The 24,518-nt window shown below is 44.9% G+C and overlaps 1 protein-coding gene across 1 annotated transcript in view; it reads right to left on the bottom strand.

The window, feature by feature from the left end:
* Positions 1-24,518, bottom strand: part of ADGRV1 (adhesion G protein-coupled receptor V1) — a 1,865,288-nt gene that overhangs the window by 1,130,300 nt on the left and 710,470 nt on the right. Inside the window, exons 49-52 of the mRNA XM_086963519.1 lie at positions 7,646-7,753; positions 915-1,167; positions 426-560; positions 4-226 (exon numbers count right to left, since the gene is read on the bottom strand). Of these exons, the coding sequence (XP_086819645.1) occupies positions 4-226; positions 426-560; positions 915-1,167; positions 7,646-7,753 (719 nt within the window). The remainder of the gene's footprint in view (positions 1-3; positions 227-425; positions 561-914; positions 1,168-7,645; positions 7,754-24,518) is intronic.

The raw sequence follows: 24,518 nt of genomic DNA, 5'->3' as shown, positions 1-24,518 counted from the left end.
TACCTGGGTATAAAATCAGACTGGTTGGAGATGGACACAAGCTCATAGATCTGTGAGTAGTTCCTTCCTGCTAGTGCAATTAGGCTTTTGGTTGAGTTAAGGGACCGCACAGGAACAGAAACCAGTTGGTTCGCTGATGGAGCTTCAAGAACCAGAGAGAAGCGACTTGTTTCCGAGTTCCAAGAGTAAAGGGCAGACGCATTCTTGCCAGCCAGTAGAATCTGGACTGAAAGAAAGCAGAAAAATAGATCACCGCAGATCATCTGCTTGATGTCAGTGACTGAATTTGTTCAATGTCATAAACACTTAATATGAACATACTATTTCACTTATGCACCGCCCATTGACATTAAACACACCCAGTGCACAGGCAACTACTACAACCTATCACAAAAATAACATGCACTTTTGTAGGAAAAACATACCAAACCCTGAAGGAGGTGTAAAGCTGTGAATCGTTTTTAAATCAATGAAAGGAATCGACTGAAAATGCCTGAAAAATGGTCGTCCTGTCTCCCAAACAAAGACTTCACATGTTGTTCTGGTTGCTGCGATTGAGGCTGAGAAGAGACATACAATGGTTCGATTAGTACAAAATACAAAATCAATAGATTTTATACATGTCTTCTTGAAAGAGCAACCAATCCCACCTGGTTTCAATCCTTATTTAGTGTATGTTTGTGGGAATATTCACTTAATTAAACATGAAATCAATATGTGCATCTTCTCAGTTACATATTTACATATTAATATTAATATTGTTTTAATAGAGTGCTCTAATAAATTAGAAAGATCTCGCCAACAAATAATCGCATCTGTGCACAAATTGTTCTCAGTCGATATACAAAGGAGGGGACAGTGATCTTTAGCTAGTATTGCTCAGTGATACTTTCACTTCATCTCGAGAACCATACCTTTAGCAAACAGCAGGTAGATGTCCCCTCCTGATGACACAGCTTCAACCTGTATTGTTTCATTGACTGGCACTTCCTGCGGATTTCGAAACTCGTTTGTCCACCAGTTGTATAGCAGTGAGTTCTGGTTGGTGCTTACAGGAGAAACAGCCATGTAAATTTCACCTCCTCTTTGCAGCAAAGCAATTCGGGCCATCCCATAACTAGGGAGGTTTTGATGTAGCACAAACAGCCCATTCGTCCACTTGAAAACCTATATCAAGATGAATCAAAGTCTTATGTAATATTTCATACACAGCAAACCACAATAATTCATAAAGGAATTTGAACCCTAGTCCCTATTGAAGTACGCCTATGTATTGGTAATTGATGTCACACTGCATTTTGTGTCTTGCGTTGTTGGATACATATAAGGAAATAAATGTTAACAAAAAATACTCCTGGAAGTTATCAAGCCTTTTGTTGAAAACACATTGCCTTATAACAAGGTGCTTTCATGCCTCAAAAAGGACACTAAAGTGAAAGGTTGCACAGTGAGATAATCGTCTGTGCAAACCAAGCCTTGCTGTTCCCGCCCCACCATTAAACAATTGAAACATGACTCATCTCTCCAGAGTAAAACGCACCTTCCCAAATGTATTAGATAAAAAGTAACAGGCTTCGTAACCATTTGGGAAGGGGACGGAATGAGATAATTCAACACTTTAAGGTCTGCCACAGAATACAAATATCTTCATCGTGCATCAGAAACGTGTGGGCCGAGTAGAATCCAATAATGTATCACATAAAAATGCATATCCCACAGGAGAAATAGTGCCTGTTGCATACATGAATTTCCTGATAGTTTCACCATGGTACAGACGGAGCTGCATGTGCAGCACTCTTAGCCTGTTAATAACGTCCCTTTTAATTTTCAACGTTAATGTTTGCAGAAAAGTCGAGCTCATGGGCGTCCGCAGGGGGGGGGGGGGGCAAGAGGGGGCGCTTGCCCCCCCCCCCTGGATCCAGGCCCAGTTCTAGAGGATGGCCCACATACCTGGGCCGACTTTCCTGCTGGGGCGACACCTGAAAGGCTGCTACAGTACAGCCCGAGTGTGAGTCCCAGCAGGTCACAGAGGCAGCCGTTCCATTGTCATGGGCAGTATGACAATGGGCCGGCAGAGGAGACACAGCATGGAGCATCTCCCCCCATCCCAGGCCTCAGGAGATGACGTTGAGTTCTTGGGGAGCTGCTGATGCTTTCAAGCAGCACAATTAGCAGGGGCCGTGAGCTTTAGTCCCTCACAGCAGGCCACAACGATCAGATACAAAGCTAAGGGGCGTGGGTGGGGGCGTCGTTTGGGGAGCGGGGTTAGTGCCAACATTCTTAGTTTAAAAACTGTGAAGTGACAGACCGGATTGAAATTGAAAGTTTCATTGTTATGAATATGTGCAATGGGGAGAGTGCTAATACAGCTAAGAGTGGAAATACTCCGGAAAAAACACTAAGGACTGAAATAACTACATTTAAAGAACAATATGACTTAAAATGGAAAAAAAATGAAAATTCGATTTTGACAATGTTGTAGTGGAAAAATGTAACTAACCCTCCATGTTGAGGCTAAGGGAGACGTAAGAGCATAGGAAAGATAAAAGAGAGAGACAGAGCCAAAAGGAAATATAAGAGACGTAGTGGGGAGTAGAGACAAACGGGGAGGGGGAGAGGAAAGAGTGAGAAATAATTGACGAGAGAAGATAGTGAAAGAGGCGAGGGGGGACATTATTATAGATAAGCACAATGAGGCAGGGAGACAGAGGGCGACAGACAGAAGGAGACAGACAGATGGAAGGGGCAACAGAGGGAAGGGGGCGACATAGGGAGGGAGACAGACAGACAGGGAGACAGATAGAGGGAGATACAGGGTGGGAGACAGACAGGGGTAGAGAGACTGAGAGAGGGAGACCGAGAGAGAGGAAGACCGAGAGAGAGGGAGACAGAGAGAGAGGGGGACAGAGGGACGGAGACTGAGGGACAGAGACTGAGGGACGGAGACTGAGGGTGAGAGACTGAGGGACGGAGACTAAGGCAGGGAGACTGAGGGACGGAGACTAAGGGAGGGAGACTGAGGGAGGGAGACTGAGGGAGGGAGACTGCGGGTGGACACAGAGACAGACAGAGGGAGACAGAGAGAGAGGGAGACAGATAGGGCGGGGGACAGATAGGGTGCGGGACAGATAGGGCTGGGGACAGAGGGAGAGAGACAGAGGGCAACAGACAGAGGGAGGGGGACGATAGAGGGAGGGAGACAGACCAGGAGAGAGACAGACAGAGGGAGGGAGGGAGACAGAGAGAGGGAGGGAGTCAGAGAGAGAGGGAAACACAGAAAGAGGAAGACAGAGAGAGGAAGACAGAGCGAGGAAGACAGAGGGAGGGAGACAGGGAGGGAGGGACACACAAGGAAGACAGAGCGAGGAAGACAGAGCGAGGAAGACAGAGGAAGGGAGACAGAGGGAGGGAGACAGAGGGAGGGAGACAGAGAGAGGGAGACAGAGGGAGGGAGACAGGGAGGGAGGGACACACAAGGGAGAGAAACGGAGGCAGAGGGAGACAGAAGGAGGGAGACAGAGGGAGGGAGACAGAGGGAGGGAGACAGAGAGAGGGAGACAGAAAGAGGGAGACAGATAGGGCAGGGGACAGATAGGGCGGGGTACAGAGGGAGAGAGAGAGAGAGGGACGGAGACAGATGGAGGGAGACAGGGCAACAGAAAGAAGAAGGGGGCTACAGAGGGAGGGACACAGACAGGGAGACAGATAAAGGGAGACAGTCAGAGACAAACAGAGGAAGGGAGACAGACAGAGGGAGGGAGACAGAGGGAGGCAGAGGGAGACCTAGAGAGAGGGAGTCATAGAGAGAGGGAGACAGAGAGGGAGGGAGACAGAGAGAGAGGGAGACAGAGAGAGAGGGAGACAGAGAGGGAGGGAGACAGACAGGGTGGGAGACAGAGGGAGGGAGACAGAGGGAGGGAGACAGAGGTAGGCAGGGGGGGAGGCAGGGGGAGGGAGGCAGAGAAAGGGAGGCAGAGGGAGGGACACAGACAGAAGAAGGGAGACAGAGGGCGACAGACAGAGGGCGACAGACAGACGGCGACAGACAGAGGGCGACAGACAGAGGGCGACAAACAGAGGGCGACAGAGAGAGACAAGGAGACAGAGGGAGACAAGGAGACAGAGGGAGGGAGACAGACAGAGGGAGACAGACAGAGGGAGGGAGACAGAGAGAGGGAGACAAGAGAGGGAGACAGAGGGAGGGAGACAGAGGGAGGGAGACAGAGGGAGGGAGACAGAGAGGGAGACAGAGGGAGGGAGAGGGAGGGAGACAGATGGCGACAGACAGACAGAGGGCGACAGACAGACAGAGGGCGACAGACAGACACAGGGCGACAGACAGATAGAGGGTGACAGACAGACAGAGGGTGACAGACAGAGGGTGACAGACAGAGGGCGTGAGACAAAGAGAGTGAGACAAAGGGAGTGAGACTGTGAGACAGAGAGAGGGAGGGAGACAGAGGGAGTGAGACAGACAGAGGGAGGGAGGGTGACAGACAGAGGGAGGGCGACAGACAGGGAGGGCGACAGACAGACAGAGGGAGGGCGACAGACAGACAGAGGGAGGTCGACAGACAGACAGAGGGAGGTCGACAGACAGACAGAGGGAGGTCGACAGACAGACAGAGGGAGGGAGACAGACAAAGGGAGGGAGACAGACAGACAGAGGGAGGGAGCCAGACAGGAGGGAAAGAGAGGGAGGGAGAGAAAGCGAGGGATAGAGAGGGATGGAAAGGGAGGGGTTGAGAGGGAGGGATAGAGGGAGGAAGGGAGAGAGAGGGAGGGAGGGAGAAAGAGGAAGGGAGGGAGAGAGACGGAGGGAGGGAGAGGGAGAGAGAGTGAGGGAGACAGCGAGATGGATGGAGAGAGAGGGATGAGATAGAGGAAGGAGAGAGAGGGAAAGGGAGAGAGACAGAGGGAGAGAGACAGAGGGAGAGAGACAGAGGGAGGGGGAGAGACGGAGGGAGACAGAGAGAGGGAGAGGGAGAGAGAGGGAGGGAGACAGAGAGAGGGATGGAGTGAGAGGGAGAGAGAGAGAGACAGAGGGAGAGAGACAGCGGGAGAGAGAGGGAGAGAGAAAGAGAGGGAGAGGGAGAGGGAGAGAGAGAGGGAGGGTGAGAGAGAGGGAGGGTGAGAGATAGACTGAGTGAGACAGAGGGAGACAGAGAGCGAGGGAGAGAGAGAGAGAGATAGAGAGAGGGAGGGAGAGAGAGGGAAGGAGACAGAGAGAGAGGGAGGGAGACAGAGAGACAGACAGAGAGAGAGAGAAAGAAAGATGTGTGTATGCCGGGTCTGGTGGCTCAGCAGATGAAGGCGTCTGCTGCAGGGACCTGTGTTCAACCTCATGGTCATAGTTTTTTTGTTGCTCTAGCCCCACGCCCTCCCTCCCTGACCCCGCCCCCACCAGTGCGACCCTCGGCCACAAACCACACTGTAAATTTGGCCCCAGAGAGAAGGTTTGTGAGTACCCATGCTCTAGAACCGCATCAACCTGATTTAGAATGTTCTTGTTTTTTTACGGTCATTTTTAGTTTTCCGTCTGTTTTATTACTTGCCAGGTTGTCTGATGTGGCGCCTCACAAGATTTTTCTCTTCCCCCTATGGATTTCTTTGTTTATTTAAGCTCTTTGTCTTATTAGATTTTTTTAAATGTATTTAATACTTGTGCTCAATCATGTCGGAGGATGGTGATGAAGTTAAAATGTTGCCCCCCCCTGGAAACATTTCTGCGGATGCCCATGGTCGAGCTGGAACCGCGAATCTGCAAATACCCAATTTGTAAAAAATTCTGTTTCAGTGACAATCTACAGTATGCATATAATATTGCTGGAAAAAATGTAGTTCTGTCGTTTTCTTGTTGTTTGCAGAATGACTGTGGCCTATTCCGTGTATTTGTACCATCTAAAGCCTGATTCCCAAAAGAAAACTAACACTTTTGTGCAAATTAACTCTTCGGTATTTACAAAGGTAAACTTAGACCAAAAGTCTAACTTTGCTACTTTTCGGTATTCACAAAGGTAAACTCTGACCAAAAATGTAACTTTACTACTTTTCGGTATTCATAAAGGTAAACTTAAACCAAAAGTCTAACTTTACTAGTAGTAACTTACCTTTGTGAATATCAAAAAGTAGTAAAGCTAAGCTTTTGGCCTAAGTTAGACTTTTGGTCTATCTTAACTTTTGCGATTCGGGGCCTTAGTGTGCAGAACATAGTTTTTTTTGTGCTGGCACTTATGTCACAAGCAGATTGCAATTTGTACTATAAGGCAGCCGCGGCCCATAGAGGGAGTTCCGTGGGGCAGGAAGGCAGGGCAGGGGAGGGGCACGGTGGGGGGTGCTAAACACCGGAATATGGATAATGTGAGGTAAGTAAACAATTTATTAAATAAAACAAATTTTGTAGCGCGCACTGCATCGCATTTTGAGATGCAGGGCACGCCCCGCCTTTCTGCCCCATGGAACTCCCTCCACGGGCCGCGGCTGAATGAAACAGTTTTCACTTTCAGGTCCTAAATGTGTGAAGGCAATGATTGTTGTGTATGTACGAAAGCCTGCATGTGCATTTGCAATAAATACACCTATTTCTTTTAAAAATTATACGGCGGTACAGTAAAATATTTAACATTTGAGGTTGTAATTAAAAAATGCACATACTCCATTGAATACTAAAATTTTTGATAGTTAATGGTGGTATTCAAAGAAGGTCACATCCTTTTGCCAAAGAGAGGTTTTTGTTAATGGCATTGATGTGTTATTTGCACCTAATACAGGACCTTTCACTAGCGGGTCAGGAGCCTGGCTATAGAATAGGGTGCCATTTAAAACACGTTCTCTAGGAAATGCAGTTGAGCAGGAGCAACTCACTTGCATTTCTCCATATTCACAACATCTACTCCTCTTCTTCCTCACATGCCTCCAGGATGGATGTGTCCACCTCGTGTAGTTGCCTCCAACTGGGTTCTCAATTTAGATGCATTGACATTGTAAATGCAACCAGAAGCAAGGTCTACGCTGTTGTTTTTTGGAACAGACCACTGCAGAGCAGCGGCTTCTTGAGTAAAACACAGCAGGCCAGTCGTAAGGTTAGAGTTGGTCAATTTCATCACCAACTACTTTCAAACCAACAGGTCCTTTTAACCTGTTGGCTGCTGCCGTCGGCCAACGGTAGTCGCGTGCACTACCGTTTTTCGAACGTTCAGCACTGGAGCTGAACATCCGACGCAGCCAACAGGTTGAAAAACGAACGTTTCTAGCTGTTGTGGAGCTTTAATGTGGATACTTCCCTTATGATTTATCAAAGCACCAATTAATTCGACTCCAGGGCAATCCCGCAATTCTGTGCAATTAGATAAGACATAAAATGGAAATGTTTCTAAAAAATGTAAACCTCTTATTTTTTGACACCAACAATTTAAGGTCCCCTACTGATTTTTCAGGGGCACAACAATAGTTGCCACTGGAGAGAAAATCACTTTTCAATATATACCTCTAGTTCAGCAAAATTATTCACAGCATACCGCGAAGTGGGTCTTTGCTTCTATATATCACGTAACAAGGTAAAAGCTGGGCTAGAACCTCATAGGACAACAATTACAAACATGCATTATGTGGTATGAGTTGTGTGAAACATATCCGAAGAACTAACCTGGGAGGTTTCTGGAATGGCCATCCTACTGGCTATGACCAAATAGTCTTCGTCACCTGCAGAAAAGTGTTTTACATCGCTGGTTTCTGGGACAGATAACGTCTGTACCTAGAGTAAGAACAACAGTGTTAAACTAGGTCACAAGTACACTTATTGGTTACTGGCGAATGGTATTCACTCAAACCTTCCAATGATGCAACATAATGTATGAGGTTCCAGTGTAACAACAGAAAAATTTAATATTGAAAATTAACTGCATGAAATAACTGACCAAGACTCCTGGTATTCCAACACACCATATGGTCAGTTATGCAGGAATGGCCCGAAGAGTAAATATAAAGAAAAGGAGCTGTGGAGGATGGACAGGCTGAGGTTCTCTAAGAGTACGTCTGCAACAACAATGCTAAGGGTTACTTTTCACCTCTGACTCCAAGGTACAATGTGGTTTAGGATAGTGCAGTGTTGAACTGTATACATCTTTTCTACAAGATCAGTCAGATGTGCTACTTAAGACAGGCTATGTGCATGGTTTTAGGCTGACTGGTAGTAACATATAATGCAGCAGAGCTGTAGCAGTGGTATGCAAAGGCCTTTAGCAATGGCATAGGATTGTTTTTTTTCCGCGAGCTTTATTTAATACTCATATCTATCTTTATTGTTTTTTTCCTTCAAGCTCTATTCAATGCTCTGGTCTTTCCGCAAACCTGGACAAACCAGCACTTGATTAAGTTTGACTGGCTGGTCTTAGTACAAGTGAAACCCCTTCCAATTAAAACCCCATATGATTCCAGAGCATTTTTTAGAGTTCAGCTGAATGGCCCTTTTTGCAGGGTTATCCCCAAACTTTTTGCTTCTTCCTCCCTTACTTTTCCTGGGACTCTGGGCACTTTACCACTACTGATCAGTGCTAAAGTGCACATGCTCTCTGTGTAAATTGTAATTGTTATTGGTTATTCGTGATTGGCATATTTGTATCACCAAGAAGTCCCTAGTAAAGTTCACTGAGTGTGCCAGGGCTGGTGATAAAAATGTTACTAGTGGGCCAGCAGCGCTGATTGTGCAACCCACATGAGTAGCCCTAAAATGGGGTCTCAGGCCGGCCACAGCAGTGCCTGTGTGCAGTCTGTGAACTGCCATGTCAACCTGGCCAGTGTCCCCACTGTCCAGGCCTAACCCTTCCCTTTCTATACACATTGGGCACCGCTATGGAAGGCCCAAGGTACCCACCTGGGCAGGGTGCAGTGTATGTGAAAGGTAGAGCATGTACTAGTGTGGATGACATGCTCTGGTAGTGAATTACAGCCATTTTCGTTTTTTCACTATTGAAAGGCTATCTTGCCCATAGGCTATAATGGGGGAATGCTGTGTATAATGTTTCCCTAAACTCAGAATTTAATAACACATCTTTAGAAAAGGTGGTTTTTAAATCCTGTGTTTGAGAACAGCACTTTTAGGAAGTTGCTGTTCTCTTGTCTGACCTTTCTGTGTGCCTTGGCCTGTTTGTGAATTGACTGTCTGGTTTGTGAGTGGCAGGAGCTGGGTGGCTCCCTGAGGTTGAGTGGGCCATCCCTGGGCTAAATAGCTCCATCTGCATCTAGAGTGGTGGGAGGGGGTAGCACCTGGGTCTGAATAGGGGTGTGCCTGCCTTCCACAATGCTGGCTCCACCTTCTGCTGGGCGGCTGACGACCCTGCCCCACTCTCTGAAAGGAAAGGAGAGGCCAGGAAAACAAAGTGCTCAAGGAACATCAAGAACTGGCTCAGACCGGGCTCAGAGCCCTCCTGCACAAAGGGAACAAAGACTTTTAGGGGTATAAGTACAGGACCCCAGACTACAGAAAATTAGATCAGCCTGGAATCAAGAAGGAACCTCTGCCAAATAGAAAGCTGGAAGACTGAAGAAGGAAGACTGACCTGCAGTTGCTTTGCTGCCAAGGAGAGGGGAAGGACGTTGCTTTGTGCTGTGTCCCCTTGCTTGAAGGAATCTCCAAGGGACTGAGAAGAGCTGGCTCCCTGTTAAGAAGTCTCAGGAACAAAATGACTTCTTCCCCAGCTTCCCTGAACTCTGCTGAGAGAGTTCTGTCCTTCCAAGAGTGCTTTGGACAGTTTTGGTGCCTCTGGAAGTTGTACCTGTGTTGGGAAGCTGGAAACCAAGATTTTAAAGACTGTCTGCAAGTTTTAACGCATTGCTAGCTTGCAGAGCGCATCCCCATCAGTGCGAGAAAATTCCCACCACCACGAAGGCCGAGATCGTCGCAGCGCCTGTTGTCGCTGCCAGAGTCGTCGCATTCTTTCTTGCGGGACGCACCAGTCCGATGCAGGAAGATTACCAACGCTGTGAGTATCGACGCAGAGCCTGTCGTCACTGGGTGAGATCGTCACACCGATTGTTTGCAGACCGCATCACGTCGCTGCGAGAGTCGACGCAGAGCCATCGCATCGAGGGGCCGCGAGAGGAGAAGATCGACGCTGAGCCACGCATTGTCGCCGCACTGGAGATCGTCGCCGTCCTGAAGATCATCGTCTCGTACCTTTTGCGAGCCTCTTCCACCGAAACCTGTGCACCGGAATCCACGCAAGGTATCGCATCCCTCCTCATACAGATCGGAGTCACTGCAACACGCCCGCTACGTCCAGCGGGGTTGTCTCATCACCTCCCCAGGGTCTCACATTGCTTGCTTTTCACCGCTACAGCTTTCACTTGGAACTTTTGTCGCATCTAAAGGTACTGCTGGCTAAAACGTGACACAACTGTGCATTATTTTAACGCAACCTTAAGAACACTTTTGAAACCATATTCTTGAACTGTGTATGTTGGATTTTTGTCATTTTGGTCTTTAGTTTACATTAAATACCTTTATTTTTCTAAACTGTTGTGGAGTCAGTTTGTGGTGTTTTCACTGTGCTACTGTGAGTGTTGGTACAAATACTTTGCACATTGCCTTTGATAAGCCTGACTGCTCGTGCCAAGCTACCAAGGGGGTGAGCAGGGATTATCTAAAGAGTGTATCCTCCTTACCCTGACTAGAAGCAAGTGTCCCTATTTGGACAGTGGTACCTACCTCTGCCAACTAGAGACCCACAGTTCTAACATCAGCCTTTGGATTTCACTAGCTCCCTGGAAGAGAGTGCCCCCTCTCTCTCAGGTGAAGTGGAGGATGATGCCTGTCTCTTGGACAGGTGGATCCATGGCACAACCCATAAGCTAACGCCAGTGGCCCAACATATACTATGCAGAATTAAGCTGTCCAGTCCCTGGTACACATATCGTCTCTGGGAAGTAAAGAAACAATGCAAAACCTTAGAGAGACAATGGAGAAAATATTATAACTCTTACTTCAAGGCTATGTACAAGGTTGCTCTAAAAAAAAAACTAAACTGAAGTCAAAATAGCCAAGAGGCTCATCTGGAAAACAGGATAGAGAGAGCAGGAAATAAATCTAGGGAAATCTTTAAAGTTGTTAAAACAGATTTATGTCTCCTTAGGCTTGTGTCAGATTTCAACAGCCTTCAGCTGAGCGGTGCGTTCAGCTGGCTTTCTATTTTCATATAAGATCTGAATCATCCAAACTAGCCTCTCCTCTTAGACTCAGTCTGAAGTGGTTTTGATGGATGTAATGCAATCAAGTGACACTCCCTAGCTTCGAACACATGCCCTTGGAGAGATCATTAGCAGCTATACGCATGCTCAAATCACGATCTCCTTCCGATCCCTGCCTTCCCAACCAAGTTAGCATTAGGGGCAAACATTGCAGGCTAATAAGTTTCTTAATTCAAAAGAAATAAAAAGTCCCTAAACAGAAGAGGATGCTTTCTAAGTCGTAATACCGTCTGCCACAGTAATACTATAGGAGGCAGTGGTCGACTTACAAGTAACCTCGAATCCAATTCGAACTACCCTTACTATAAATATATAAGGGGTATAAGTTTCTTATTGCATCGCTGCCTACAGCATCAATACCTCGCTCCTGGAAGCAGGCTAAAATCTTGCCCCTGCTTAAGGAACCTTAAGCGGCCATGCAAGAGCAATCCAACTATAGACCAATATTGTTACTTTTGGGCATGTCTAAATTGCTGGAAAAACATGTAAATTAGCAGCTCTCCCAGTACCAGGAAACAAATAACTTGCTACACCCTAACCAGTCCGGCTTTAGACCCAACTTCAGCATGGACACAGTGCTAATGGTGCTAATGGAGGCTGTTGGATACATAAGAGACACCCTAGACACTTGTGGAAAGGCAGTACCAATCATGTTAGACCTGTCATGTGGTCACCCATGTTGAACTCCTAGCGCATCTCCAATCCATCAGAATAGTTGGTTAAGCTTTGGACTTACTGGCTTCCTTTTTGAAGGGTAGAGGAAAAGAGGTATGGATCCATTCGTTCTCTTCAGAGAACTGTGAACTGTCAGTGGGAGAGCCCCAGGGTTTGGGCTTGAGCCCTACATTATTTAAGGTATATCTTACCCAACTAGCTCAACTGGCCAAAGCCTTGGCATGAAAAGGGATCTCATATGCTGATGATACTCAGCTGCTGTTCTCCAGGAGGTGGGAAGCGGAGTTTCGGGGAGAATTTATCAGATCCTGCATTTCACTGGCTAACCTCCTGACAACTTAAATGGAATGCAGACAATACCAAAATTCTATTCTTTGGTCTTAACCCCCGAGGAGACATGACAGTCCTTCTGGCCAGATGACACACTCTCCTTGGCCCTCAGGAAGTAACAGTTAATAATTTGGGTATCAAATTCAATGACTGTCTGTCCTTCCACGACCGATTAAAATTGTAATAGGTACATGTTTTGGGCTACTGTGTATTTTAAGGAGATGTTTACATTTCCTGTCATTCTAAGTAGGGAAGCTGATTGTCCAAGCACTTTTAAACTCGAGCTGGACCATGGAATTGCCCTGTATTTAGGACTTCCAGACTACCTGGTCAACAGACTACAGGTTCTCCAGAATACAGCAGCCTGCGTCCTCCTTGTCCTTCCTCTGAGAATGCACGTATCCTCACTGCTAGGGGACGGGCCTTCTCCATGGAACAAGCTCCCTCTTGACAGTTCCTATTGTAAAGCGCTCCGATACCCCTGGGTCTAGCCAGCGCTATAGAAAACGTATAAATTATAAAAAAAAAAAAAATACAGTCAATTGATGTAATCTCACATTTTAAGAATTTGAAAACCTGGTTCTTTAAGCAGGAATAGATGGCTTAGGCACGCATTGAGCCCTTTGAGCAGAGTACCGGGACACTCCTTGGAGTAATTATGCACTATAAAATTCGACTTTCAACTTTCTTAGCTGGTCTCGCCCAGAAATATTTGTATGACTCTAGCTCCACATGTTCCATTTTGAAAGTTAAGTCCCCTTTCCCTACTGCCTGTTAATAATTGCTGAGTGCTTTATTTCAAACAATTGCTATTAATTAGTGATCTCCGAAAAACAACTTGCACACCTGCTTATAGGTAAAGCATGAATTACAACCATTCTTCCCAGCCTCTCGCTGCAAGAGAAAAAAAATAATGGAAAATTCAGGTATAATTGAAAAGTACACACCAGCACCTCTCTATCAAACAAATGTAACAAGTGTGCATGGACATGGTTAAACAACCACCCTGTATCATGCACGTCACCTCTATATTTTCAAAGATGTAAAAGGCGTATGATTTACATGCCTTTAAAGTGACTCATCCATAACTCTTTCTACTTAAACCAGGCTGGAAGAACTGTGATCTACCAAATGAAACTCACTTTCCTTGATATGATGTTATACAATGTTTGATGTAACACTACACTAGTTACAGACCAAAACATGGAATTGTGCTTGCTAGAAAATGGTTTTGGGATTCGGACTCAGTTTTTGGTCAGCATCTCTCCCAGTAGCTTTCGCTTATATGTTGGACCCACCTCCCCATGATGTGACTCCTCTGCCTTTGAAGCGGCTAGAATGCATACTAGGGCCTGGTATATGCATTACTCAGATTGTAATCTCCTACCTCTACTGATGAGACAGTCATAAGACAACCAACTTTTTCTGTGCCCTAAGGGTGGAAGTCTAATATATTTAATTAAATTACTGAGTACAGAAAGAGTGTTTTCTTTTCGATTAAAGATCTAGACGGGCTATACGTTTGTGGACGGTCTTTGAGTTGCAACCATTCTTCTGCCTATATTATGAGTCATCCAGTAAAAGCAACAGCACCTTGTACCTCATTTAATGGAAATGTACAGTGCATTATCTAGCATACATGAAACTAACAGCTGTTGAGAAATATTGCATTCAATATTTACCATACCAGCTTTTCATTCATATAAGTAAATACAGTATACAACATTTACTATACACCAATGGTATGAGTTGATATTTTTTTCCTTTCTACAGGGTCACCCTGATTTTTGGCCTTTTTGCTGAACAGACAGCAGAACTCTGTGCATTTTACTTATTCTAACCATTTGTAAAGTTCCTGTGCTTCTCCTTTCAACATGGTAAAATTGGCTTCTCTCTCACTGACATACTTAACTTACCTATAAGCCCCTAGCATATGGTATCAAGCTGTACCCAGGGCTTGACAGTTAAATGTCATAAGTAGACCACAGCACCTGTTGTGCCATCCACCACAGTGGCTATGTAAACATCACAGCAGGCTGCCACCAGTAGCCTGACTGTGCATGTTTTAACTGCAAATTCGACCCATCAAATTAATCCCCTTTAACAGGTCAAAAAAACTTCCAATTAAATATTAACAAGTCACTCCTAAGTAGGCTTTATTACCCAAGAGGTAAGGTGCATGGTATTTAAAAGAAGACATGTAAATGTTTACTGTTGAAAACTTCCTTACAGTGACCAGTACCTGGAAGCTATTTCCACTGTAGCCAGGCTCGCTGTTCCATAGGAAAACACTTGGATGCAATATTAAATACAAATACTATATCTCGAGAATGGGACAAGCTTGAAAAATAATTAACTATTTTTAATAGTTATTAAACATTCCAATTCAATGGTGAAACTGAACATTTTCTAGATATTATGGAAATGCAACATTTAGAAAGTTACCTTTGCCCTGCCTAAAGTCCCTAAATCTAAATCTGCATTTTGCTGACTAAAGTCTGCCAGCTAATAATTAGCGATTGAATAGATCTGAAATAATTGTGAACTTGGCCTCAGGAGCAAACAATGGCCCACATGCATCATCCCGGAATTTTGCGAGTTCTAAAGTGCGAAAAATAGCAATTCGCATTTTAGAATTCGCAAAATGGGATGCATGATTTTTTTCGGTAAATTTATGCGATTTGGTAAAAATCGCAATTTTTACCGAATCGCATAAATTACCGAAATAAAATTTGCGAATTTGCTATTCCCATTGGTTCCTATGGGCCAAAAGGCCCATAGGAAGCAATGGGAAGGCATTAGCAAATTGCGATTTTCAAAGTGAAAATCGCAATTTGTTAATGCATTTCATGGGTGCAGGGGGGGGTCCAAAGGACCCCTCCATGCACCCCTGAAATGTATTTTTCGCATCATGTTTCACACACACATGTCCTAAGGACATGTGTGTCCGTAACATGAATGTTGAGAAAAATGCATTTTCAGCGTTTTAAACACTTTTTGCAAATTTACCGAGTGGTTCAACCACTCAGTAAATTTGACCCCCTAATTGCGATTTCGCAATTTTAAAAGTAATCATGCATTGCTTTTAAGAAATCACAAAATTGCGATTTCTTAAAAGCAATCGCAATTTTAGAAATCACAAAAATGTTCCGATTTCTAAAATTGCTTGATGCATCCAAAAAAGCATTTTTGGAATCGCAAACGGCCGATTTTAAGGAATCGCACCGTTTGCGACTCCAAAAATGCTTGATGCATGTGGGCCTTTATGCTTACCTGAGTGGGCAGAGATGACCCATCGAACCTGACAGAATATGTAGGGGAGACTGGGAGTATCCTTTATTACATTAAAGTGTCAAGCCCTGCTTGAATGTCACATCCTTCTTGATAGGTGTGCTGTGGAGTTCTGTATGGCACTTCGGGTGCACTTCAGACAGGCTTTCCCTGTCACAGGCAAACAACAGATTAAACTTGGACAGGACCCTCCTTTTTCCTCCCCCAGCCAGTCCAGCCCCGTTTACAGTGAACCTCTTTTTAATATTACAGTGTCACAGCCTGATCAGCAGGTCGGCTAGGTTTACATATAACATGTGAGGTACACAGGTTCTTGTGTATCCCATGTCTGGTTGCTGAAAAATGTTGCTTGGCAGTTCGGGCTTGACTGTTCCCATGAGGCACAGGGTCAGACTGATTTGGCATATAGCCATGTCTGAACTGGGGTGGCAGAGTGGGCTAAAGAACGGTGATGGATTAAACCCAGATCTTTTGACTGGATGTGAGTGTTTGATTGATTTAGATGCTCCGTCCATTACCACCCCTTTTATACCGTGGAGTTTTGTATGGAACTTGGGGTGCACTTCAGACAGGCTTTCCCTGTCACAGGCAAACAACAGATTAAACTTGGACAGGACCCTCCTTTTTCCTCCCCCAGCCAGTCCAGCCCCGTTCACAGTGAACCTCTTTTTAATATTACAGTGTCACAGCCTGATCAGCAGGTCGGCTAGGTTTACATATAACATGTGAGGTACACAGGTTCTAGTGTATCCCATGTCCGGTTGCTGAAAACTGAGGTTTGTTCTACCAGACTTCTTTCTCCGAGATTACTCTGAGCATCTACCTAAAACTGGATTTTGGTGTTAGATGGTGGAGGACACTAGAATTACTATAGTGCACTCCCCACACACACCTGGAGCCCTCAGAACCCATATTAAGTGGGGTTGAAGACTTTGTCATCTTGAAAATGACCCAAGTCGGTAGGGTTAGCCCTGAAAACCTTTACTCCATTGGTTAGGGTCATTCCTACCTACTAGCTTGTGCTAGGCATAAATGTGTCACCTCAAGCACAAAAAAAGCTGATTGGAGGAATTCTTGCAATACGTCTAACCACTGTCAATCAGTCGGGGTAGCATTCCAACCCATCGGTCTTTTGTCCACTATGCCACCTTAGTTTAGGCCCAGCCATATAAAACCCTGTCTTGGCCCTACTCTATTAGGAACAGTACACCCTGAACTTCCAGACCAGGTAAACCCTGAACCAGAACACACACAATCCAAAACTGGTTTCATCCTGATTGGAGCTCATCAGTTAGGTGTAGCTTAGTGAGCACAGGACCAACATATGAGGATACCCTTGCCACCTAGGGTTGTACATCAGACATACAAAAGGTGATGGGATGAACTGCTGTATTAAGTCTGACCACTGGTAATCGATCAGTGAATGTTTGCAAGCATTCCTCCCATCAACTTGTATGGTTTTGACAAATGTGACTCCTCCAAGCACCCACTTCAGAACCCTCCTGTATCTGTGGAAGTTCAGAAGAGGGCTGAAGCTGCTGTCTGAGATCTGAGAAGAACCTGTATGATTGGGCCTGCTCCCCCTCTTGTACCCAGGACAAGGAAGGGGACTCCAAGGATCATAAGACTTACCTATTGCTAAAGCTACAGAGACTCAACAAGGTGCAAGAGGCCTTTTCCAGTAATTGCCCAGCTGACCTGTGGAAACTAGACCGTGACTGGACCCTCCTGTCGGCCTCTGCCTGCCACCATGTGAGTCTCTAGTGTGCGTCCTCTGAGGTCCTGGGGGGCTTTAGAACTATACTTATGTAGTTGATTTGGACTTAAAGGACTAAACTCAGAAGGGAAAATCTTTGACGAGAATGAACCTGGTTGGTGTATCCAACCAGTGCTCCCTCCTGATTAGTGTGAACCTGCGCTTAGGTCATCTTCTATAGCAACTGTTGGCTATCATTAGTACTTTGTGCTTCTTGGTGCTATTTCTACTTATTACTTTAAAAAAGCAAATTTCTGGTGCCCCATACTGAATTTTCTGTTATTTTGGTGTAGTTTTGTTAATTAAATTACTTATTTTTCTAATCCATTTTGAGATTTGCATTATTTTGCATTTCAACTTGATTACTGTTTTAGTTCAGCTTAAATACTTTACATACTGCCTCTAAGTGAAGCCTGTCTGCTCTGTGTCCTAGCTACCGGGAATGAGCTTAGATCTATTTTGTGACTTTTGTGCTTTACATTGATAAGGATTGTGATTATAACTTGAAGTGGGCACTTATCTCCATCAACTAATAACCTAATTTCTTCCAATATAGCATATGGTAAATACTGTATGTATTAAAACACATATGGACAGATCGCTATTGCAAAAACTCCAGTTTGGGTATTTCCTGAGCAAACAGAAGTTACAAGGTCCTACTTATATTAATGGAGAATTTTTCTTCTGGCATCTTTGGCCCAATGTACCGCTGACTCTCCGACTGGGGACAAAGGGGACAAAGGGATATGGAGCTTTGGTGCAGCGAAGATGGCTGTTCTATGAAAGAGTTGCGCTGGACTGGCCCTGTATTGGAGAAAAATAGAATGAAACTCAGGGACCTGGGTAGCTAAAACCTGTGAGCAGATAGTGGAAAGTTCTGCAGTCTCAATATTTGTGAAAAGCATTTTCAGGAAGGCTCCTATATTAGCCACTACAGCAGGTACCACAATCCATGGCATGAGGAAGAGATGTAGGGAGAATAGCATTTACGGAGCGGAATCGGCAAACCGGCCGGAGTGAACTCAAGTAGGGATTGAAAATAGGACAGGATCAAGAGAAACCTGACCCAGACACCAAGTAGAACCACACCCAACAGTCAGAATAAAAAAGCGACAAGCACACCTACATCAGCCATCTTAGAAAGTACCACAGATACTACACCTGCATGCCTTGAGACAGGAGAACAGTGTATGCAGAGACAAGGTACCAGTAAGCCACCTATATAAAAATGGAGGGTAGCATTCTCTTACTGAGAACCTAGTGTTGATGGAGCAAGTATTCGCACGTTACGCAACTTGCTTGTATTCAAGAACCTCAAATAACCTTAACTTTGTAATCAATCCGTTTGTCTTACTAATATTGCACATTTTACACTACACGGGGTGTCCCAGTGAAGCTTGCTTATGTGTTTATTATTAGTAACACGCTTGCCTTTAAAATGGTTGCTGCTTTGCGGAAATTTTGTCTGCGCATGCGTCGGTCATACCCATGTGATGTGACGTACTCGCAAGTTCTGGAGGGAAATTGTTGCTCATGCGCAATACAGCTAAAATGGCCGCTTTGTTTTCTCATATGCTCCGAGCTTGCATTGCCGCTTTTGCAAAGCTGTTTGTTCCGCTTAACTCCTAATGCTATAGTTATTATAAAGTAAGGAGTGTAGTATAGCCAATCATGGTATACATTGTATTCATTTTTTTGTGTATCTGAATTGTTTTCGCTTGCTTTTCATATATCGTATTCTTTGGGCCTGAGAGGCGCTTACTACTCCATATTTGAAGCTCATATGGTCCCAGCCACGTGATGGGGGAAGAGAAAGTCATGCAGCAGTGGAACTCAGCCAGCTGGCAGCCAAAGCCAAGATGCTCATGAGAATCGACCTGTAACCCAGCAGGACGAAGCCGAACTGTACCTGCAGTTGCAACAATTGTATTTAACTGATGTGTACCCCATTGTTCTCTGTAAAACATATGCCATGGGAAGTTAGAATTTAAGGGGTGGGTTCGAAAATGAATATTAAGCATGAGAAAGTCTAAATTTTAGGTGATGTGATGACTTAACCGCCTCCTTTGACCAATCAGAATTTAGGGAAACTTTCAACTGCAAAATTGGTGGGTGGTACACTGACCCGAAAACAGTATAACTAGCCTAGGTTTAGCTAGAGAAATTGTCCGACTTGTCCGAATAGCTGACCTGTCACTGACCCAACTTACTCTATAGGTGACTGATACAGAGAGCTGCGGAGCACTTTGTCCGAATTTTTGTGTGCACTATGTGGTGATAAAGTTAGTCGGGTGACCTGCGCGCTCTATCAGTGTCACCAAAGGAACACCTGGATGAGTCATCTGAAAGGTGCAAGACCAAACATTTGCACCAGGAAGGGTTCGCAGCAGGGCCAAACAAGATTGAGGAAAGGCGAGACAGGGGCCCAAACCAGCATAAAAACCTGAACTGAGACACAGCGACCAGATAAATCTCACTGAGTGGAACTTGGGTGTTATATGAACTTAAAAGAGGACATGAACATTTCTATTTTCTTTTCTAAGGTAAGGGCTTGAACGACAAGGGAAATACCCAACAGAGAAAGAGGGCAAGAGACAAACATACAAGTGGAAGGCCTTACTTAACACTAAGCAAATTAAAAATGGACAGCTTGAAGCAACCTCACTTAAAAAAAACACAGCCAGGGTCAGCCATAGGAGAAAACCAGGTGGATAAACTGTGGATTGAGGGGGAAAATTGGGGGGAAACTAAATCCAGATAAGGAGAAAAAACACAGAATTGAAGGTAGAATCTCTATTTGGAGCAATCAATGAACATGTTGAACACACCTTTCAATAAACATCACCCAAGTGTACTTTTCTGCAAAACCACCTGGTAACATATGACAATATATCCTACAATGGAGACTGACAAACTGAACCAAACGCAAGATATCATAAGAATGTTTTTTGAAGGATTCTCTAGGAACAAACAATCAACATGTAATAACTCTTTAAAAATGCCTACAATTACTCTAGGATCGATAATGAAGGAAACATCTGCCACAGTGCAGCCAAAGAAGTTTTGGAAAATAAGATCAATGAAGTTTGAGAAGAAGTGAAATTGATAAGGGCACACATATCAGAATTCAGCTGTTTAGAAGCTGTGGGGACGCGATTGATGGTGTTAGAGGATAAGCTTTCTCTAAGGAGAAAGAACTGAAGACAGAACACAACTGTGACATCGAAATGAAACTCCCTGATCTAGGACTGCCGGGGGTAACACAAAAATATGTGGAGTGCCTGGAAAAAATGCCTTGATAAATGACTTGATAATGTTCCTAGAAAACCTTTTTTCCATGCCATCTAAATGTACAATTTGAGAAAAACCTTCAATTCCAAATGTCATACATAATTCAACCCTAAGCCTATTAATGTGAATCTTTCAAGACACCAACAAACAAGTAAAATCGTGCAGGTGGCTAAGAAAAACAGAAGTCCACCTTCAATATAATGGACAGGTAATATCTATATCTGCAGACTATTCTTCACAGAATAACCAGCTGAGGCAAAACTTTCTGGCACTCAGACCGCAACTCAAGAAAAGAGACAATCAATATGGACTTCTGAATCTGGCAACTGTGGTAAATATTTTACCGTATCATTTTTCCATATAATTACAAGTTCAAGAATAGCTCAATAAAATGAAAGGCAGAGTCCGGGGTGTCTGAGTCTTGAAGGGCTTTAATTCAGAAATGACTCGAGTCAATGGAGATCTATTCCATCAATACAAGGGTTCAGGCATGCAAGGGAAGATGTCAGGAAAGATGTCAACGATTTATTCACAGTACATGACATATATAGTAAAATGACACAATAGCATTGCATTACAGTAGGCGTGACTAGTGAAATGTATATGATAAGAACATATGTGCGTAGCAAAAGGGCGTGAACATGGGTGTGCACAGAGGCGTGAACTAGAAACGTCACAGAATAGTGTCATAAGTGGGTGGATGCTTAGTGAATTCTTGCGTAGTCAGCTGAAACCTATGGCCAGGATGCGCGCGCAGCTACTATGACGTGTGATTGACGTGCGTCTGGAGGAAGCTAAGAGTCTGACTTTTAACACTAGTAGAAGAGACATAAGTCTGGCATGTCAGATCGACCTGTTCCTAAAACATATCTGATATCTTGTGTTTGGAGGATGTTTATACTGGAGGAAAAAGGTCTTTCGGGCAGAGGCTATGCTACACTGAATGTATGCGTGTCTAGGTGCAGATGCGCGGAGCCAGGGCCTAGGGCCAGGGCCAGGGCCTACCATGGTAACGGGAGCAATGAATTTCATAAGGAGGACAGGAAGGCTTTACCCTTTACTCTGCAGCCGGGGAGCTGTTTACTTATTTTACTAGACAGGAATGTGTTTTCGTGGAGGCTGAGCTGGCTACGCTGATATCTTGAAGGCAAAATACTGTTTTTGGCAGGCAGAGCAGACCGAGCCGGGCACCGCTCGCTTGGCAGGAAGTAAGGCAGAGGTCAGGGATGCATGTCATCTCCACGTTGCAGCTTTCGGAGACAGAGACGGGAAAAGTGGTTCAATGGCAGGAATCAGGGCCTAACTCGGCAGAGCCAGGAAAACGTGAAAGTGATCCTTGTAAAGACGGTGGCATGGCATACTTAGGAACTGAATTATCAATCCATTCATGGTGGATCTGATAGAGGACATGTTAACGTTGGACGCAAATGTATTTGCGTCATCAAATTCGGTTGCGGAGGGAAGTTACATGCACTTTAACTCGTACATGGAGGCGATGGGGTACTCGTTAGGGGACATAACTGACCATAAAAATTCCAATTACCTCATTCCCTCCTTGTCCCCTACGGACCCATTAGGATATATCTATTTTCATGAGACCATCTATTTGTTCGTATAACATCATTTGTTCTTCTTTCTTCAATCAGGAATGGGAACGTGCACTTAAGCGGGGAACACAAGCTGTGGCGCACAAGCCGCAAATCGCTGGCCCACATTGAAGACATAAACATCAACTGAATACAATGGCCAATATAATCCCTAGGAATGACAATAGTTTCCATCCCCAGGCTGTTATTACACTCCAGAGCCAACCGGACAAAGTCCAGGAGCCTGGGTTCTGGTGTATCTGATGGGCAATTTCGTGAAGTCTGGTAATGGCCTTATAGACCGAAGGCGCGTTATTAGGAATAAACACGCAACAACTGGATCCGATGACTCTACAAGCCCCGCCCCTATCGGCCAGGATGACGTCAAGGACAAGGCGGTTCTGAAGAACAACAAGTCTTATAGCAGACTGCTCTTCTGTTAAGTTGCCCAAAGCTGAAGTAGTCTCATTCACTACTGCTTCGAGAATTCTGGTTAATTTGCGTATCAATTTACTATTTGACACTTTGCCTAAATAGGGAAAGAATCCTTTATTGAAATCTGTATATTGTTCCCATGCGGTTTCAGTATAATCAACTAATGGAAGGTCTCTTTTGTGCCTAACTAGATTGAGGCGGGAACTCCTGTGATAATCAGATGGGGCTAGAAAAACAGGTGGCAGTAGGAATGCAATGTAACAGGTACCATCCCAGTCTAGGGGTAAACGTACATAAGCTGTATGACCACAAATGAAGTAGGAATGTCGGGAAGCTTTGAATGTAGACTTGCCTTTATCACCGAATTCGACCACAGTAGTACACTCACTATGACCTAGGTGTACTGAACCATTCTTTCTGACACATAATTCACCTTTGACTGGTAATACTGACATAGACGGTAAGTCCGGACTAGTTTCTGACTGAACATTTAGAATCATGAGGTCGAGTGTAAAATTGCCTAATCCATACACTTCATTTTCTAGGTCGGTCCCTGTTCTTTGGGGAAGACCCTCCTTGTCTGGGAAACATGCCTTATTCATAACTGTGTTCAGATTTCCCCATACCCAATTGCCCTGGAAAACTATGGAATCAGCATCTACAGAATTAATTAAACTAAACCATGCACCACAGGAACCATTGTGTGTAAACGGGTAAGGAAAGAGGGGCAGAGCTCCCTTGTAGTTCTGATAGGGTGGGAGTCGGCCACATATCCAACAGTTAGTAGCACTGTTGATCTGGTGAGAATGGTGTAACATACGAATGAATGTATTGTTGCGCAGCGCAAGTCGATAAGACAGTTCGTGTGGAGGTAGTTCACTAAACGTGTGTTCTGCAGTGTCATTAGAAAAAGAATGTGCAATCGGAAAATACATGTACAACATCAAGCTGATGCCAATTAACGTAAGACTCAGAAGAAACATAATAATCAGGGTGCAGATGCACCTACTACGGAGATTCTTATAGTAACGATTTCTTTTCATGATCTCCTGTCTATCTCTCTCTCTATTTGGATCTAGCTTGTACATTGTCAGAAACTGCCTAACCGCTTCACCCAGGAGGGGACTTAAACAATTAAACTGTCTGACTTACTAGACCTCAGTTTTTGTCTGTACTCCTCTTGGGGAGTTTTCTCTCGAAAAGGGAGTTTTGTATCTGTCTTTGGTACGTGAGAGTTCTGGGAGTCAGGGTTTGGCGGAAGTCCATGAAATTTCTTCACGTGACTGGAATTCACCCAGCCCTTCCTCCCCTCTAACTTTACTGCAGTCCGGGTAGTTAACAAAACAATCTTCGGCTCCTTCCAGCGGGGCTCCAAGGGACTCGTCCTATCGAAGTTCCGAACAACAACAGTATCCCCCGGGACCAGGGCATGTGGCTTCACCTCGGTGTTGTCTGGGAAGGCTGCAGCAACCTGTGAACGACAAGATTGTAGTGCAGACATCAAGGAAGCAAGGTAATCTGTCAGCATAGTACTTTCGACATCGGTGATCTTTCTCGGCAGAGGCGTCCCCCACATATTAGGAGGTCTACCGAAGACCACCTCATACGGAGATAGCCCTGTCCTAGAATGGGCTACCATTCTCATATAAAACAGTGCAACTGGTAATGCTACTATCCAATCTACGCCTTTCTCTTTACACACTTTTGCAAGGCGAGTTTTCAGAGTCTGATTGTGGCGCTCCACGAGACCTGCTGCCTCTGGATGCCGGACACAGTGAAACTTCCACTGGTACCCCAGTAGAAGCGAGATCTGTTTCATCAATTCAGACGAGAATGGCTGACCTTTGTCTGAATACACGACACGGGGCAAACCGTATCGAGGGAAAAATTCACGAACCAGCTGCCTGGCA

The sequence above is a fragment of the Lissotriton vulgaris genome, chromosome 3_1, assembly GCF_964263255.1.
Source record: "Lissotriton vulgaris chromosome 3_1, aLisVul1.2, whole genome shotgun sequence".
Classification (NCBI taxonomy): Eukaryota; Metazoa; Chordata; class Amphibia; order Caudata; family Salamandridae; genus Lissotriton; species Lissotriton vulgaris.
This window is presented reverse-complemented; position numbering and strand designations above follow the sequence as displayed.